Source organism: Haplochromis burtoni, unplaced genomic scaffold, assembly GCF_018398535.1.
Source record: "Haplochromis burtoni strain Fernald_Lab_line unplaced genomic scaffold, NCSU_Asbu1 Contig_90, whole genome shotgun sequence".
NCBI lineage: Eukaryota > Metazoa > Chordata > Actinopteri > Cichliformes > Cichlidae > Haplochromis > Haplochromis burtoni.
This window is the reverse complement of record NW_024582451.1, coordinates 41,696-58,841: the sequence shown is the minus strand read 5'-3', so window position 1 is coordinate 58,841 and position 17,146 is coordinate 41,696. Positions and strand designations below refer to the sequence as shown.

The 17,146-nt window shown below is 41.5% G+C and overlaps 1 protein-coding gene across 4 annotated transcripts in view; it reads right to left on the bottom strand.

Moving 5' to 3' along the window:
• Nucleotides 1–17,146, bottom strand: part of akap9 (A kinase (PRKA) anchor protein 9) — a 66,446-nt gene that overhangs the window by 35,850 nt on the left and 13,450 nt on the right. For 3 of the 4 annotated variants that reach the window (XM_005927539.1, XM_005927542.1, XM_005927540.1), the window contains exons 3-18: nucleotides 15,022–15,066; nucleotides 14,360–14,422; nucleotides 12,525–12,674; nucleotides 11,398–11,553; nucleotides 11,040–11,195; nucleotides 8,045–10,918; nucleotides 6,763–6,825; nucleotides 5,246–5,393; nucleotides 5,001–5,071; nucleotides 4,768–4,888; nucleotides 4,474–4,571; nucleotides 3,982–4,087; nucleotides 3,191–3,413; nucleotides 1,732–1,783; nucleotides 555–890; nucleotides 37–318 (exon numbers count right to left, since the gene is read on the bottom strand). In XM_005927539.1, coding sequence (XP_005927601.1) covers nucleotides 37–318; nucleotides 555–890; nucleotides 1,732–1,783; nucleotides 3,191–3,413; nucleotides 3,982–4,087; nucleotides 4,474–4,571; nucleotides 4,768–4,888; nucleotides 5,001–5,071; nucleotides 5,246–5,393; nucleotides 6,763–6,825; nucleotides 8,045–10,918; nucleotides 11,040–11,195; nucleotides 11,398–11,553; nucleotides 12,525–12,674; nucleotides 14,360–14,422; nucleotides 15,022–15,066 — 4,944 coding nt within the window. The remainder of the gene's footprint in view (nucleotides 1–36; nucleotides 319–554; nucleotides 891–1,731; nucleotides 1,784–3,190; nucleotides 3,414–3,981; nucleotides 4,088–4,473; nucleotides 4,572–4,767; nucleotides 4,889–5,000; nucleotides 5,072–5,245; nucleotides 5,394–6,762; nucleotides 6,826–8,044; nucleotides 10,919–11,039; nucleotides 11,196–11,397; nucleotides 11,554–12,524; nucleotides 12,675–14,359; nucleotides 14,423–15,021; nucleotides 15,067–17,146) is intronic. The other variant, XM_005927541.1, reaches the window with a different exon arrangement.

The window sequence follows — 17,146 nt, the reverse complement described above, 5'->3', positions numbered from 1 at the left end:
CACATTGCATATGACGGCTGAGTAGATGACACTGACCTGCTCAGGTCCTGATTTTGCAGGTTTCTGCAGCTCCTCCTTTAACTTCCTAATCTCAGTGTCCCTCTCTACGAGCTCCCTCTCCAGTCTCTCCCTCTCAACTTCTTCCAGCCTGCTGCCTGCAGTGAGGGAATCTCTGGGAGTCGGCTCCTCTTTCTCCCCGTCCACCAGCGCCTCCTCGTCCGACTGGGTCTGCATGGAGGAGCTTGTCTCACGGGCACGCTTGTTGATTCGAGCCAGCTCAGTCTGCTGTGCAAACTCCACAGACATCTGAACTATAGCCTAAAAAACAAAAACAAAAACAAAAAACCCATGGGTACAAAGACATTTTCTTCATGATTTTGTTTAATGTGAGACACAATGGAGATCTAAAAGATTCATTTTTGGGGTCCACAAACTACACTATAAACGTCCACGACCTGAGGATCAAGCCTCTGAAAACAAGATCACACCAGTTGATCTCAGGGGTTTTCTCGACCTGATGTTTGCACAAAAACTCATAATACATGTCCACATACTCTGGCGACTTCCTCCTCCACTCTCTCCCGGTGTTGCTTCTCTTCCACAGGGACCTGCGCGGCTACCCCGAGGCTCTCGGTGGAGCTTCCAGCACCGCTGATCCCGTTGAGATCCTGCTCTCTCTCTGCTCTGTCTCCCGGTCTCCCCTCCTGTTCCCTTTCTTCTCTCAGTCGCCTCAGCTCATTGCTGTGCTGTTCTTTGAGAGTGGCGACTTCTTGGAGGTACTTGTGATAGAGCGCTTTCCTCAGTGCCTGCAGTTGTGCTGTCAGGCCTGCAGACCTGACAGATCGGGACAGCTCCACATCTTCCTCTGACAAATCCTCCCCACTCAGCTCCTGAAAAGAGTGAAAGAAGTCAGAAAGTGTACAACAGCAGCAGTGTGTTAAAACGAAGCAAGCTGTGAAGATTTAAGTAATGAAAGTTCCTTAAGACAGTTCCTGAAAAAACCAACTCCTCTAGGTAAGCTCCCCCCATCCTTCATCCACTGCTAAATACAGCATTTTGTTCTCCCTGCCTCCCAGACATGATAAAGAGATAAAGCGATGTCTTGCGTTACAATACAGAAACACTTTCCACTAACACACTACCACTCTGTCTTGTGATGAGACATTCCTTGTCTATTTCACAGTCATTCGCCTTCCTTGCCGTCTTGCTGCAAGCTAGACGCTTCAAATCAAAAACATACAACGTCGGAAAGTGCCAGATTTTTTCCTCAGTTTATCCCCACTTCTGTCAATCTTCCTCTCTTATCTCTGTGTGAGGATGTGAGAGCCTGAAAACATGAGCCGTGCAGTTTTGAGGTCAGAGGGAGTAAGAATGACAAACTGAGGAAAGAGAGAAGTTGAAATGGCTTAAATGGACCGCAGTTCATTCACGCAAGACAGAATCCTCCTTTCATGCAGCCACCGAAACTAGAATACGCCCGCTTGGTTAAAAACGGCGTTATGCAACGTCCAGCCCCTTTTAATCGTTAGATATAGGACTAACTCTTGATGCTGGTTGTGGAATTGAGGCGGGGGATTTAGGGCACGTTTTACCCTGAAGGCTTCAACTGTTCCCTCCTATCCACCCTTACTGTCATAGCATCTTAATGCAAGTTCATATTTCAGCTTGTATTACGATATGCTGCGTGTGACGTGGAAGACTTAGGAAGAGGGTGAAGTGGGGAAACCAAACCTTTAGTTCCTCTCTGTGCTCCTCCATCCTCTCAGAGCCGGACTCTGGAACACTGGAGAAGCAGAAAGACAAAATGCAAAGTCAGCATCGACTGTGACGTAAAACAAGTTTAAAAGTTTAAGAATGACAGCTGAGTGGGTAAAGAGGAGCACCTCTGAGACAAAAAAAAAGGGGGGTATTCATTGCACTGTTCAGATAGAAAAAATAGTAACGAAGGAAAACCGTCAACTCAAGTTTTATTACATTATCATTGAGCCTGCATGCTTTATCTATCATTTCACACAAACGTTGTATCTTTGTCCAAAAATGTATGTAAATGATCTTTTCAATAATTAATAATGAGGCTAACAGATAAAAAAAAATTATTAAATATGCTGCAACTCATTTTTGCTTTTTAAAAAAAGGTTTACAAGAAGTTCATTAAGTCAAACGCTGCTGATGTAAATTTACTATTTATTTTAAAATAATGTTTAGAAACAAAAAAAAGTAATTACTGAGTGTAACCCTGCCCCTATGGAGTAATGGAGTAATTTAAGTAAAGATATATACGTAAGAATAATTTACACCTCTGGAAATCTTTTATTAGACTTAAGTCAGGAGAGGAAAACAAGCTTATATTTACAATCTCAAACAGTGGAGGGCAGCAGCGTCTTAGTTATAAAAGAAAAAGAAAGAAAGACTGATTTCATGCATTAAAAATATATAAATATGTATTTAGTTTATTATATCTCTAACTCAAAGTATGTAGGAAGCATGAGCTAGCACATAAAGGCTAACTTTACTGCCCCGGAAACCAAAAGCTGGATGCGTGAAAACGGATCGATGGAAGACACAGGATATATAGAGTTCAGAGATCATGTTTGAGATGCAACTGCTTACAATTTGGCCACAAGTTTATTTAATTAAAGAAAATGGCACTTAGCGTGTGGATTTCTTTTTTTATTGCCTCCCTTCTCTCTGAAAACCACATGTAAAGGCTGACAAGGTACTTTCACATGTTTGTGGGCGGCCTAGTGAATATTTCATTAGTTAAGGCTTTGTTGTCAACTGAAGTGGGTCAGGTAGCTTCCACGTGCTGCACAGGATGTGCACACCAGCTTGTGTTTGAAGTTATCTTTAGTACAGTCACTCATGTCACTTTGTCTGTTCAGACTTGACATACACAAACTCGGCCAACTGAGCATTAAAATGAGTCCGTGTGTTTAAACGTAAACACGAGATGTTATCAGCGCAGCTGCAGTGCTGTTTAAAAACTAAAAAGTCTCACATGAAACAACAATGGAGTGTAAAGTCATCTATAAAAATTAACTTCGGTGTTTTAAATGTTTTACAGTTTTTTTCCCCCCAGTGAAAAATATCTTGTGCCTTGTTTTTATCTGTGCAAGTTTTCTTCACAAACTAATTTGTCTTAAAATGCGTATAAACATTTAAATAGGGTCTCGCTTAACTGGCGCATCACCTGTATTGGGTGGTGACCTCCTGCAGTCGCTGCTGCAGCATGAAGAGCTCCGTTGCGTATCGCTCCTCCGTCTCTGTGGCCTGCTGCTGGTAGTGAGCTCTGAGACGCTCCATCTCTTGCCTGTGACTCTCCTCCAGCTTCAGCTGCTTCTCCTTGGCCTCGGCCTTCAGCCTCTGCAACTCCATGGTCAGGGAAGTAGATGCACCGGGCAGCTCCTCCAGATCTAATTGATACAGAGGTGAAATGTGAAACTAGAAAACATCAGAGATTTAAATTGATTAGAAGATACTTTTATGTTTGTTCTGGGAATGCAGCCTGCTGAAGTGCCAAAAGCCTGCATGCATATATCTAGCAAGAAATGAATGAGCAGAGAAATAACTTGGTCACAATAACATTTACAGGTAAAAGATAAACTAAATATTTCTGGACAGAAGAGTCAAAACGTTGTTTTGCTGTTTACTGCATTGCATTTGCATTCTTTTATACACATTTGAGAAACAGTCTGAATACAAAGCAGTTTATGCAAAAATTAAAAATGCACCATGTAACCAGGACACCAGCTCAAAGTATGAGGGACCTTCTGGGCACAAAAATCATCACACACTTCAACAGCACAACTCTGCAACACTTTAAAGCCTGCAGCTGCAGACAGCTTACAAGAGAACGAATAATAGTGATCCTAAACCTGGGATCTTTAAGACGTATTATTATTATTATTATTACACATTTACATGAGCTTTGACATATAATAGCGTTTAATTTTTTATCAGAAAAATGAACTCCAGATTTACCTTTGCTTGCTGAGGGGCTTAAAGAGGCGACCTGTTCTCGGAGATCAGAGATCTCCTTCTCACTGTTGCTCTTCAGCTCACTGAACGCTGTCTGCAGTTCATTCATCTGGAAAACAACAGATTTAGTGGGGCTCTTCCATGCATACTTTAATCTTTACTGGTCCTCAAAACAAACACTTCAGAGCTATAAAATATTATTTCCCATATAGAATAATTTCCATAGCAAAACCTTTTACTTTTCAGTTTTATACTAACATAAAATGATACAGCACAATTCATGCACTGATGCATGCAGTCCAACCTGCTACTTAAGAAATTTCACAGCCAATGAAACTACATAAACAATTCTCATTATTTCTGCTGTGAACATATTCAAATATTTGATAATGAAATATTTGATTGTGATAAAACAAAAGCTCAAAGCTTGGCTGGAATTAGCTTGTAGTGTAGAACTGAAGCACAGCTTGTGGCTGCGGGTGAGTAAGTTTCTACCTTGTTCCCATCGTCTCTCAGCAGAGCCTGGAGCTGTGAGAGTCGACGATGTTCCTGCTCAATCCTCTCTCTGACCTGCTGAAGCTCTCTGTAAAGCTCTAAATATAAAAAGAAAGAAAAATAAAAAGAAGGGTTACATTTTGTTTTTGTATCCGAGTGTGCACCCGCAGCGGGTGAGGTAAAAGCATTTAGTAGCCACACAGTAATTAACGGTGACCCTGTGGTGCCGCATTCAGGAGACTCATGTGTTTTATTACATGCAATATTTGTTTAATGTACTCGTTAAAAGCGTACCTCTGGCCTCCAGGATCATGGAGGTGGAGTCACTAGATACTGGTTGTTCCTCTGAAGTGAGCGGCTTGCTCTCTGCATCGACGCTCACCAAAATCTTTTCACCAAAGATTTTTCGAAAAGACTGAAAAGAAACAAAGATGAGGCTGAATGAGATAATAATGAAGCACCACACTTTCTTTTTTTAAAAAAGGGAAAGGATTCACCAAATTCAAATATTATTCCTTAGTAATTACCAGAATAATCGCAGTGCATTCTTCAGACACGGCTTGCATCACATCCTGGTATTTGAAGCTTTTTTGTTCATCTAAGAAAAACAAGCACAAAAATTATGTAGGTAATATAAAATCATACAGGTTTTGATGTATAACTATAAGCAGGCAGTATTAAAAAAAAAATCATGGAGGACACATGAGCCCATCAGATTGCTGCTCTGCTTTGCCACAAACACAGATGCACACAAAGCTCTCTATCTGCTCACCCTGCGCACCGCGATCTTTCAAGCCCTGCAGCTGCAGCTCCAGAGAGCGTGTGCGGGCATCGGTCTCCTCCTGCAGCAGCTCAAACTGGGCAGCGTGGATCTGAGACAGGCTAATGCGCTGGGCCTCCATTTGCAACCTGCACTCACCCTTAAAGCAGGAAGAAGAGATCATCTCATCAACATCAAATAACCCATAATGGGATGTGTCTTTTCATACAGATATTCAGTATATGTATGCTATTAAATATATATATACACACACAAGTACAGAATTATGATATTTATATACAAAGGAAAAAAAGAGAATTAAATATAATCACATATCAGTTATAATTGACCACAAATTAAATTACGCAGAATACTACATTAATGTAATAACCAGAAGACATAAATTATTAAATAACATAACGCCAGCAATCATATTTGTTTGGCGGAGCCGTGATACGAGCCATCTGTGTTTAGGATGTGAGGTCTGCTATTATCACTTCTTTAACGAGGAACAAAAGGCCCACGGTGAGGCTTCTCTCTCTAATTATGCATCGTGCATTAGCACAAACTCATTATGGTTACACACTTGTGAACCTGCGATTCTGTTACCTTTGATGTCAAACGTTTTAAAGTGCACTCTACATTCTGAACAGGGTGTACTTTAATGACGCCATCTCCCCGTTCGCACTACACCTGACGGATGCAGAGCAGACTCTTTTCAAACCTGTAGCTATGCAGATGCTGCTGCTTAAAAACATGCAGATGAGAGATGGTCAGTGCCTAACAAGCAGATGGCAGCTGTGCTATTATGTGACGCTGCTACAAAATGACATATACTCCAAATACTGAAAAAGGAAAAGCTCAAATTTATAAAACAATTCCCATATTTGTTTTTAAGAGACTTGCTAAAGTGGGAATGGAGTGGTTTTATTAAGAAGTAGTCTACAGTCTAGTTCCTAATGTTAAACTGAGGTTTTTACATGTTTACAGAGATTTTAGGAGCGTATTTTTTTGCACAGAAACCTGCACACTTTGTTAGCTTCTCTCTTCAGCAACCGCCTCGGGTACTGTCAAGGATTATCCCCAGCTGCTCCCTGACATCAAGGACCATTTTACTTTGAGAAACAGACTTTTCCCCCCCTTACTGTATTCCTTACAGCATGCTTTTCCTCTGATGACAATTTTTATTTTCAATTTTTCGTGAGGCCGTCTGATACGACTGCTGATGCAGAGTTTATTTTTTATTTTGCCTGGTGAAAATTTTCTGCCTACACAACAAGCACATCCACTTGATAATTTGAGGCACGTCAAATGTGTGGAAATGATCAAATCTCGTTGCCTGTACCTACTCGTGAACAGGAGGAATTTATTCATCAGACGGGTGTAGGATAAAAGCACAGGTTGCACTGTACTGCAGCTGTATGAGCGGGTTGTTTTTTAAAAAATATTTTGACCTTTACATCGCGCTGTTTGATGCATCAAAGCAACTGAAAACCAAAAGGCAAGATGTGAGCTTAAGTGACATTTACATGTTCGGTCGGCTCTCCCTCGATAGCGTGCTCCGAGCCTCCGGTCGGCCCATGTCCGCTCACCTAAAGAAGCAAGCAGAGTAAACATATTGTAGTTTTTAAAGCTGATATTTTCCCACAAGCGCTCACAAATAAGACAGCGATGAACAGAAAGGTAAGATGCACTGCTATGGATCACTTCCTGAGTGGGAGCATGGAGTACATCTAGTAACTCTTTCCTAAAAGTATCCACTACACTTTACAAAGGATGCAGGGATTTTATAATCTCCTGTTTAACCCAGCATTAACTCTACGCAGAACATCAGTAAAGTCCTTTAAATAGAAATGTGGCTCTTACACTGCAAATCTACTACATATCTACTAAAGTAAAACTTTAAAGTGCTGCGTTACATTTTTAACCCTTGCTTTGTTTTGTATTTTGGGGGGTTTGCATGTTTGGCTTTTCCAACCCAGGAGGTGAGAGAAACTAATGACGAGGCACAGATGTGAAAATGGTAGACAGACACCGTACACAATCTTTTTGTACTCTTTGTGCATTTGTGACACAGCTTGAAGTGACACAGACACAGAAGTGACTGGGTTAAAATGGCTTCTCACCTCAAACCCTTCACTCCCTGCAAGATGGAAAGAAACTAGAATGTACACATTTCTGCACAACTGCAATGATTCAAAGCTATCAGAAGACTCTCTGACTGCTTTTCTTCCCCATTTCCAGCCATTTTAAAAAGCAGCATTATTACGCTGAGTTTGAGGAGGAGCTGATTATAAATATTGAATAGCGCCTCTTTAAAAAGTAGAAATGAGCAGAATATCAATGGACACTTCAATGCAACATGCAGGCTGCATTGAGCGTGCATATTTCCCACAATTACCTCGCTGAATGGTTAAACTTGAAACTGTATCTTTCAGCACAGCAGCCTGACTATGTTGCTCAGTGCTACCTTTCAGAGCAAGCCTGAAGGCAATCTGCAATCATAACTGTTTCTCACTACAGAGAAAAATATGTCAGCGCTGAAACGCCTCAGTCACATTCTCTTCAATATTTCAGCAAGATCTGGCTACGAATACACAATCAGCACATTTTTTTTACAAAGCTAATAATAATAATAATAATAATAATAATAATAATAACAACAACAGTGTTAACACCAAGTACCCCAGCATTAATTGTGATGCAGTTTTAACTCTTTTCACAAGCTCTTTCATCATTTAGACATATACTGTAAAAAAGGCAAAGGAAAACGGTAGCAGCGTGCTGCAGCAGATACATGTGAGTGCCTACCTCTCTGCTGATGTAGCCTCTGCCTCCGTCTCCCTGGTATCCGTCAGTGGAGTCCTCCTTACCGGCCCCCTCTCCTGAACGAGACGCAACCTGTCTCTCCATCTGAGGCTGCATCTCATCCTCTGCAGCACTTTTAGCTCTCTCTTCTTCAGTCGCTGCCTCCTCTTTCTCCTCCCCTTGTCTTTCTTCTCTGCTTTCTGAAAGAGCTGAGCCCACTTTGCGCTCCTGCTTCGACCTCTGCCGCCTCTTGCGCCTGCTTGACCCTGAGCCTGAGGATTTCTGCGGGGAGGCTCGTCCTTCAACAGGTCCCTCCCACGAGGACTGCACCGCTGCCGGGGACGGAGTCTGTGAGAGCCTGTTGAGCTCCAGAGTCTGCAGAATGGCGTCTCTCTCGTGTTCAGCTGCCTGTAAGAGGGACTGAAGAGCCTTGATCTCTTCCTGCAGAGACTGAATCTGAATGTGATGATCCACCGAAGAACAAACTGGCTCAAGAGCTGCCTCATCTTCCTGGAGCTTAGCTTTTCTCTGGGCATCCTGCCCTCTTATCTGCTCTGTCGTAATCTCCTGCTCCTTTTCCAGTTCCTTCTCTAGGATTTCATTTCGGGCAATGACCTCCGAGTTTTCTCGTCTCACTTTCATCAGCTCTTCTTCCAGTTGTCCCACTTTGTTCTCTGTAAACATTAATTGCTCTGTAACTTCAGAAAGCCTTCCAGTCAGGCTTTCCTTCTCATTCAAAGTAACATTAAGCTTCTCCATTAGTTCAGTAGAGTGTTTTTCAATCACAGCTTTATCAGTTGTGTCCTCCATGTTGCTGCTCTCCTCCAGCTCTCGAATCTGTGACTGAAGGCTGGCAATTTTTGCCTCAAATTCAAGCGTCTCCTTCCGTGTCCTCTCTTCCAGCTGCGTCTTTGCCTCAATGAGACACTTGTACTCTTCCTTCAGCTCCTGATAATTGACCTCGAAATTCTTTTCAGCAAAAGAGAAAGTAGTCCTCTGCTTTTCTACTTCTTCCCTAAGCTCAGCTACTTGTTGCTGGATTTGATTGTTCTCTGCCGTGAGTGTCTCAATTTTCGTGATTTTTGAGCTAATCTCTTCTTTCAAAGTGTTATTTGATTGGATCAGCGTCTCCTTTTCCTGTTCATGCTCTTTAAGCTTGTTCTCCCAGTGCTGCTCTCGCTCTTTTGCTTGGTTTTCAAGTACGTCCGTCTTTTTTAGTATTGTATGCATTTCAGTCTCCATTCTTGCTCGTTCTTCTCCACCCTTTCTGAGTTCCTCAAGCTCGACCTGGAGCTCTTGGAGCTGCTGGACGAGCTTGTCTGTTTTAGAGCTGTGCAAAGCCATCTTCAGGTCTTCTTTGAGTCCAAGAATCTGGTGCAAAAGTTCATCCCGTTCTGTGGCAAATTCTGCTTTCTCCCTTTGTAACAAACGCACTTCTTCTTCATAACCAGCACGCAGCTCATCCAGCGCTTTCTCGTGTTTGATAGCAGCTTCATTGAGAAGGTTTTCTGTGTTTAAGAAGTTCTCTCTTTGCAAGTCTTCCCTCAGATTGGTGAGCTCTTCTTCATGACTAAACAGAAGCTGGGTCCTCAGTCGTTCCAGCTCTGCTTCCTGTGACTCTGCCATGCGGTCCAGCACAGCATCCTTTTCCCTCTCCATCATCTCCAGCTTAATCTTGTAATTGGTTATTTCAGATTCATGTTTAGTTTCAGCTTCTTGTGCGGCTTCCTGAGCAGCAGACAGCTCACTCCTCAGATTGTCAATGGTCTCTTGGAGCTGCTGCAGCTCAACTTGTTGGCTTTCCTGAGAGAGAAGACTGTGGGATACCTGCTCCACTTTGTCATTAGCTAAATGCAGCTCTTGAAGAAGACCATCCACCCTGGCCTGCAGGCTGACCTTCTCTCTGGCTACTTCGCTAAGCTCATGTCTGGCTTTTTCGTGCATAGATTGAAACTGCTCTAAAGTTTCTTGGAGCTCCCTAATCTTAGTGTTAAGTGCACCCACCTCAGCAGCACTGCCAGTGGGAGTTTGGGACAGTTGTTGCGCTTTTAGAAGCTCGAGCTCTGCGTGGTGTTGCTCAGTCATTTGCTGCACTCTCGCTGCATGCTGCAAATTAAGCTCCTGCTTCATCTGGACAATTTGCTGGCCGTACATCTCGTCCAGCTCCGCCCTGAGAAGCTCCAGCTTCCTCTCGGTCTCTCCCTGCATTTTTTGAACGGTGTCACTCTCAGACATGCTGCCCCGGTGACAACGCTTCTGCAGATCTTCGACTGTGCCCATGAGCTGCATGATTTCATTAGATGACATTCGCTCTTTCTGTCTGGAGGTCACAAGTTCACTCTTACAAATTTCCAACTCCTTTTGCTCCGTCTCCAGTTGTAATTTACAACTCTCTACTTCATTTTTATAACTCTCCAAGTCAGACCTTGTGCTTTCCAACTCATCCAGACATTTTTCCAGCTCAGATTCCTTTACAGCCATTCGCTGTTGGAGCTCGCGCAGATGTTTCTCTGAGGTCTCCAGCTCATCTTCGAGCTGCGTAACAGAACAGTCACGTTCTAAAATGACTCTCTCCTTCTCTGCTATAATGAGATCTTTCTCATCTGACTGCGGTATAATATTCTCATCTGTAGTCCTTCCCACATGAGCAAGTTCATCTCTGAGCAGAGTCAGTGACCGCTCATGTTCTGTGATTATTGCAGTTTGCTCTGAAATTAACTGATTTTTCTCCCTCAGTGCTTGTGCAAAAGACCCCTCTGCTGCTCTCAACTCTGTCAGTGACTGCTCCTGACTCGAAATAAGGTTTTCTTGTTGAGCAATCAGCAAGTCCTTTTCATTTATCCTTTGGACAAATGATTCTTCAGCTCTTCTCCCTGACTACAAAGACAATTACATCTTAGAAATGCTTGGGCTACATTTAAAAAACACACTGTGCAACCAATTTAATTAAAACACAAAAATATTAACATGTAGCGTAACAGACAAGGCAACTTCTTACCGACTCCATCTCACTGATCTCTTCCTGGAGTTTTCTGATCTCAACATTCATCTCGTCCAGCTGCTGTTGGTGCTGAACAAGCTGCTGCCGGGCCTGTAGAAGATCAGCCGCGGTGCTGCTGTGGCTCGTATTCCTCAGTGATTCACCTGCCTGCAGCTGTGATGACCAGTCAGATAAGACGGTACAAAAAATAAAGGGGAAAAACACAGGTCCAGTTTTTAAAGGTTATAAGACCACCTTATCACAAATATGTTATTGCTTATTAGACTTTAAATTACAAACAAAAGTATCATATTAAAAGCGTAAGAAGTACAGAACAGATAAACAGTTCGGCTGATAAATATGAAAGTATTTTTACCTGCTGGAACTGAATTTGTAGTTTTTGGCTTTGCTCTGTCAGCTCCAAAAACTCTTTCATGATCTCGTCTTTCTCTTTACGGGCCTGCTGCAGGTTGGATGTGAGCTGGGTGATGATGCCATCTCGCTGCTTCAGTGCTGCTTCAAACTCCTGCAGCTATAAATTTAAAATGGAATTAAGTGAAATCGTCAATTTACACGGCTTAACCAGTTAATACTCATATGACTGAAAAAAAGAGATGAATGAGCTGGTGCTTGAAGCAATAAAAGGAAACGTGCACATACAAGGTTGAACTATAGCGCTGCCAAGGAGGTAAAGGTCAGGAATAAAAATATTCCCCATCTTGATAACTTTAAACTCATTGTGAAACTGTTTAAATGTCAGGTGTGATTATAACGTTCTGACTCTATCAATTAAAAATAAATGGAAACATTTTAAAAGGGCTTAAATTAAAAAAAGAAAAGAAATTCCTCCCCAATTTCATCACTTTGTGCACCTTGTGAAATTTCCATTATTACAAAAGTTTCCCTTCTGATCACTTGGGATTTGAGTATGGACCTCAAAATTGGCTTCTGAGTTTAATTTGTGGAGCCACTGTACTTTGTTGAGCCACTGTACTTTGTTATGACCTAAAGCCTTGGAAGACTAAACGATCACTCAGGGATACAGATGGATGCTGATGAAATCGAGTAGTAGCACACACTATGTGCACATAGGTCTGCCATCCTGGGATAATCAATAAATTACAGGAGACAATGTCAAGACTTTCAAACAAGTGAATCTAATCTTCTTACATAATAACAAACAAGCCTAAGAATCATTTTGATTCGTTTTTAGTTTAACTTACTAAAAAGCATCATCTCCTTTCTACGCATTCTCTCAATACACCGGCTAATGGACAGTGGAAGAGAAAGAGAACACATAAACCCTGTGTAATGAGGAAAAGAGGAAGACTACAGTGGAGATTCATGGATGTAGTGAAGGAGGGCATGCAGAGGGTTGGTGTGACAGAAAAGGATGCTGGGGATCAGGTGAGATGGAGGCAGACCATCCACTGTGGCGACCCCTAAAGGAAGCAGGGAGGAGAAGAAGCAGCAGAAGAACAGCGTTGTGCTAAAAATCCTTACCTGCTGCATGCCTTCTGCACCAAACGCAGACCTGATTTCGTCAAGCTCTCGACTCAGCTCCTCCACTGCCCGCGTCTTGGCCTCTAGCGCATCCTCCAAATCCTGCCTCGTACCACCTTTTGTCACCTGTTGCAGGGACTCCACCTCCTCCTGAGCAGGAAAATACCATGAAGAACCAATATGGCATTCACAGGGATAGACGATAAGGTTTTAGAACAAGCTTAGCAGTTAGTCGCCACCAAATAGCAACAGCTTTCAAGTTAGATGAGATAAGCAACATGAAAGCAAATGCAGAAAATATAATGCATATTTATTACCTATTGAGGTTTCAAAGCATTGTTATTCAAAACGACACAGCCTTGAAACTTACTGTAAATGATACGTTTTACTGAATCGTAGAAAGGCTCAGAATTCGAATTAGATTAGGAGTTAATGAGGCCTTTAATGAGGCGGGTATGAATATTTATAAGTTTCTGCTGAGACCCATGTTTTTACGATTCTGCCTATAAGGTTCATTTTTCCATCAGCTCCCTTACTGACCAATTACTGATCTACTTTCTGTGTTAAAAAGAATGAGAACTGAGCGCCGGTTTAGCTCACAGGTTGAGCAGGTGAGCATCTTACTTGATGCTAAATTTAGCAGCTTGGGTTCAACTTTGACCTGAAACCCTCTGCTGTGTGCCCCCTCCCACTCCGTCTCTCCACTTCACTGTACCAATAAAGGCAAAAAATAATAATTAAAAAAAGCTTCAATGTAACCATTATCGATTATTATCATTTTCATCGATGAACAGCAGAAAAAGGCTTGCATGTAACCAGATCATCTGTCTCCATCTCACCCCATCCCTACTATCCCCCTCTATCACACGGACCCTCAACACGTTCTTCACTACATCCATGAATCTGTGGTCTTCCTCTTTCCCACTCCCAAATGCAATCTTCTGGTATGGAGAAGGTTCATCCCACAATAACTGTGATAGCTAAATGCTTTGATCTAAATCTGATTTTTTTCCTCCCCTCCTTCAATTTCTTTGTCTGCCATATTTCAAAAGGCTGGATAACAAACCTCAGTCGTCAAACTCTTCAGATTTATTAACAATCACAAGAGGGACAGATCACGTCACTGTAATTAAACTTTTTTTTTTGCTGAAAGAATAAGTTTTCCAATCTTTTCTTTCATCAGTGAATACACAAAAGATACTCTTATTAAGTTTAGTTGAAGGTTTTCTATTCGGGAAGAAGATTAGATTTTTCTTTAATGATTCTATTTTATGAAAAAGGGTTGTAGCAAAGAAGAAAAAAAAGACTTCTGTCAACATTTAATCCCATAGTTTGTCTTTGATTTGGTCTTTCGTTTGTCCTCAGTATTCTCCTGTAAGTCTTTTTGCACTTGAAACCACATTTCTGGTTTTGCTGTTTCACTGTCTCAGCTGTATTGATCAGCAGCTCTCCGGTTTCTGTCTCAGTTCGAACATCACCTCAGTGACTTAAAAGAAAACGGCTCTTTGTGTAACACCTTCTGTGCTCTAATCTTCCACCGTATCTCAACTTCAAAGAATTCACGCCTAAGCTATGTCACAAACCTCAGTTCAGTCAGAAACGTGAATCTTTTGGGCTTTCAAATTTGTCATTTATAACAGTAACGATTTCTTTTCCACATCTCCCTTTTCAAATACTTCACATACATACAGGTACGGCACATAACAAGTGTGGTTAGTGGGTTATAGGAAATATTACAGGAGATTAAAATATTTAGCAAACAGAGTCAGGTCCAGCAGCGAGTGTTAGCAAGGCCAAAGCAGAGCTGAAAGAACTGCTCGATCAGATTACTGTACCCAGATAAAATCCTTTGAAGACATCATTTGGTGCTCTGTGATCTCATCAAGGCATCCATTTACCTGTTAATTCACAAGGCTATCCGTCAAACATTAAGATCAGGGAAATGCAACAGAAGAGCTCATAATTTTAGAGTTTAATCTCTCCAAAATAGTCTAAAACGTTTATTTAAAAGCATTAACTAAAGTCACATTTGAATTATACCCTAATTTGCTTTTTTTCCTCCATCTAGTCAAACATAAAATCATCTTACAGACTCAGTCAACAGAGGCTGTTAATGATTTAAAATGTAGTGTTATTAAGCAACAAAAAAAATAAATAAAAAAATACAGGTTTCGGTTATTGTCCAAGAAAGTGTGCAGCAGCTGGCAAGGACACAGTATGAGAGGAGAAGCGATTTATCCACAAAGAATATTTCCTGAACTATTAAGTGGCTAAGAGGAACAAAGAGAACATCGCACTCTGTCTTATGATTTACAGTTTCCATTTTCACTAGAAACCCAAATAATATCCAAGAGACTCCAAGAAAATGATCAAATAAAATGACAAAATGTGGAACTGTAGCTAAGGGAGTTAATTAAAACACACGTGATCCTACATACATGCTACAGGTGTGACATTTCTGTGAAAAAGTGAGGATTTATATTACAAGAAGTCTCACCTCTGAGGAATAATCCTCTGCAGTGGTGGAAACTTCACTCTCTGGCTGCAACACAAAAAATGAATAAAACCAACACATTAGCCACATAAAACAAACGATTTCAATCACAACCATTCACTTCACTTTTTTTTTAATCATTTTAATTCTTGCAAATGTTGTCCTGACATGAAAAACAGTTACATTAGTTACTGCAATTCCTGAAACTTTATTACTTTGTTTAGAATCCCAAAATGTTCAGCATTAGAATGAGTGTCTGCCATATCTCCTATTTCTGTATGCACTCTGCATTCAAGCATGGGGCTGGGGTACTTGTGTTAGAGCTCTTTTCTCACTCCTGCAGTTTAATGAGCGCCATTATTAAAATCTCTTCGTGGGTTCATTCCTGGGTCATAAATTCAAACTGTACTAGGGCAGAGCAGAAGAAGAACTTGAACAACACCTCAGCTGTGTTTAGGGTAACGTGCACTCTTCATTTTGTGAGGAACAGAGCGGTCTACAACTTTTCAGAGACATGAAAATTACTTTCATTTTTATTTTATGAAAAGATTAGAACGTGACAGTAAAGAGGAAATTACAGCCAACACAGGAACAGCAGCTCCTACCATCGACTCTCTGCAGGCATCTGTGGGAACGACATGCTAACACGAGCCTCCTCAGCCAGAGTGAGATTAAAGCTGAGAGTATGTCAGACCCAGCTGAGTAACCGGAGCTTGATTTTCAAAGCAGTGATGAGCAGTCAGGCTTGTTTCAATCTAACCTCGTTTCTACCCATACATGCTTCTACAGCGGAATCACTGCGGCTCTAACATTTTTCTGTATAATACTTTTAAACACTAAAAGGAAAAAACGAAGAAAGAAAAATCAGGAAAGGGATCTGTGCCATAGCTTAAAGTTTTTATTGTTAACAAGTAATTTTGTTACTGTGCATCTAAGGCCATGCTGTGAATTAATGCCAAAGTAATGTATTAGTAGTGTAAGATCGTTGGTGAAGTCCTGTTCTGAATACTTGTGCACACCTGTGATGTGTGAGGGATCGCCTCCAATGTGTCATTTCAAACTTGCAAACTGAATTTCTTATTGGGAAAGAGAACCAAGTCTCATGGACCCAAATCTGGAAATTGAAGATTGCATTGTTTTACCCAAAAATGCCTGCAATTTCAATTCAGTGTGAGTAGGGACAAGCTGGCAACCTGCTGTTTGGCATTTTTAACATCTGGCATTAAATGTTTTCCCTCAGAAGCCTCAGGATATTACAACAGAAGCCTTCACTGACCCTGGGGGGCCCGTTCACAATAACTCTATGCTTCTTCTTTTCTGTCTCATCTTTCCCCTCAGCCCCAAACCTGTTGCAGCAGATGGCCCTGCCCCTCCCCAAGCCTGATTCTGCTGCACGTCTCTTCCTGTTGAAATGGATCTCCCTTTCTCATTATTGCCAAGTGCTGCTCATAGGGGACTTTTCTCTAATAGCATAGAATATTTGTGCCTTCTAGGATAAAGCGCTTCCTGAACTGATGCCATAAAAATGAAACTGAATAGAAAATTGAAGTGCAGGAAAAACAACAAGCCAATGTTTATGTTCCAGCCCTAAGTCACCATCCTCTTGGACACTGCATATTTGCCTACAGAACCAAGCGCAGCTATTATCACTTCAGGTTAGTTTGCCACTTAATTAGAGGTTTGTGCAATTTACTCTGTTGAAATGGTCCATGTGCAAGAAAGAGGTCAGAACAAGCCACAGAGTCCTGGAAGTGGTGTCAAGGTGCACAAGCAGACAACACTGGAGGAAAGATCAACCTCATTTAAATCAGTTTTTTAGTTTTTTGTGTGTGGACTCATTAAACTGCCCCCTCGATTGAAATTCCACACACAGACACGATTAATATCACAGTTCTTTTGCTGCATGACAGTTTCCACTGATGCAAAGAGTATTATGCAAAGGTCTAAGAGGCACCAATTAGTCAACCCACTCATATTTGGGTTTAAAACTCTTTGAGATGCTTGACAGCGGAAAACACTGATGCTGTTGTGTTTCCAGGCAACCCTTCCTTTCTACCACAGGCCCCATGAGCAGTTAGTCTGGGATACGGGAAAAAAAAAGTGAGACAGAATTTAAAAAAAGAAAAAG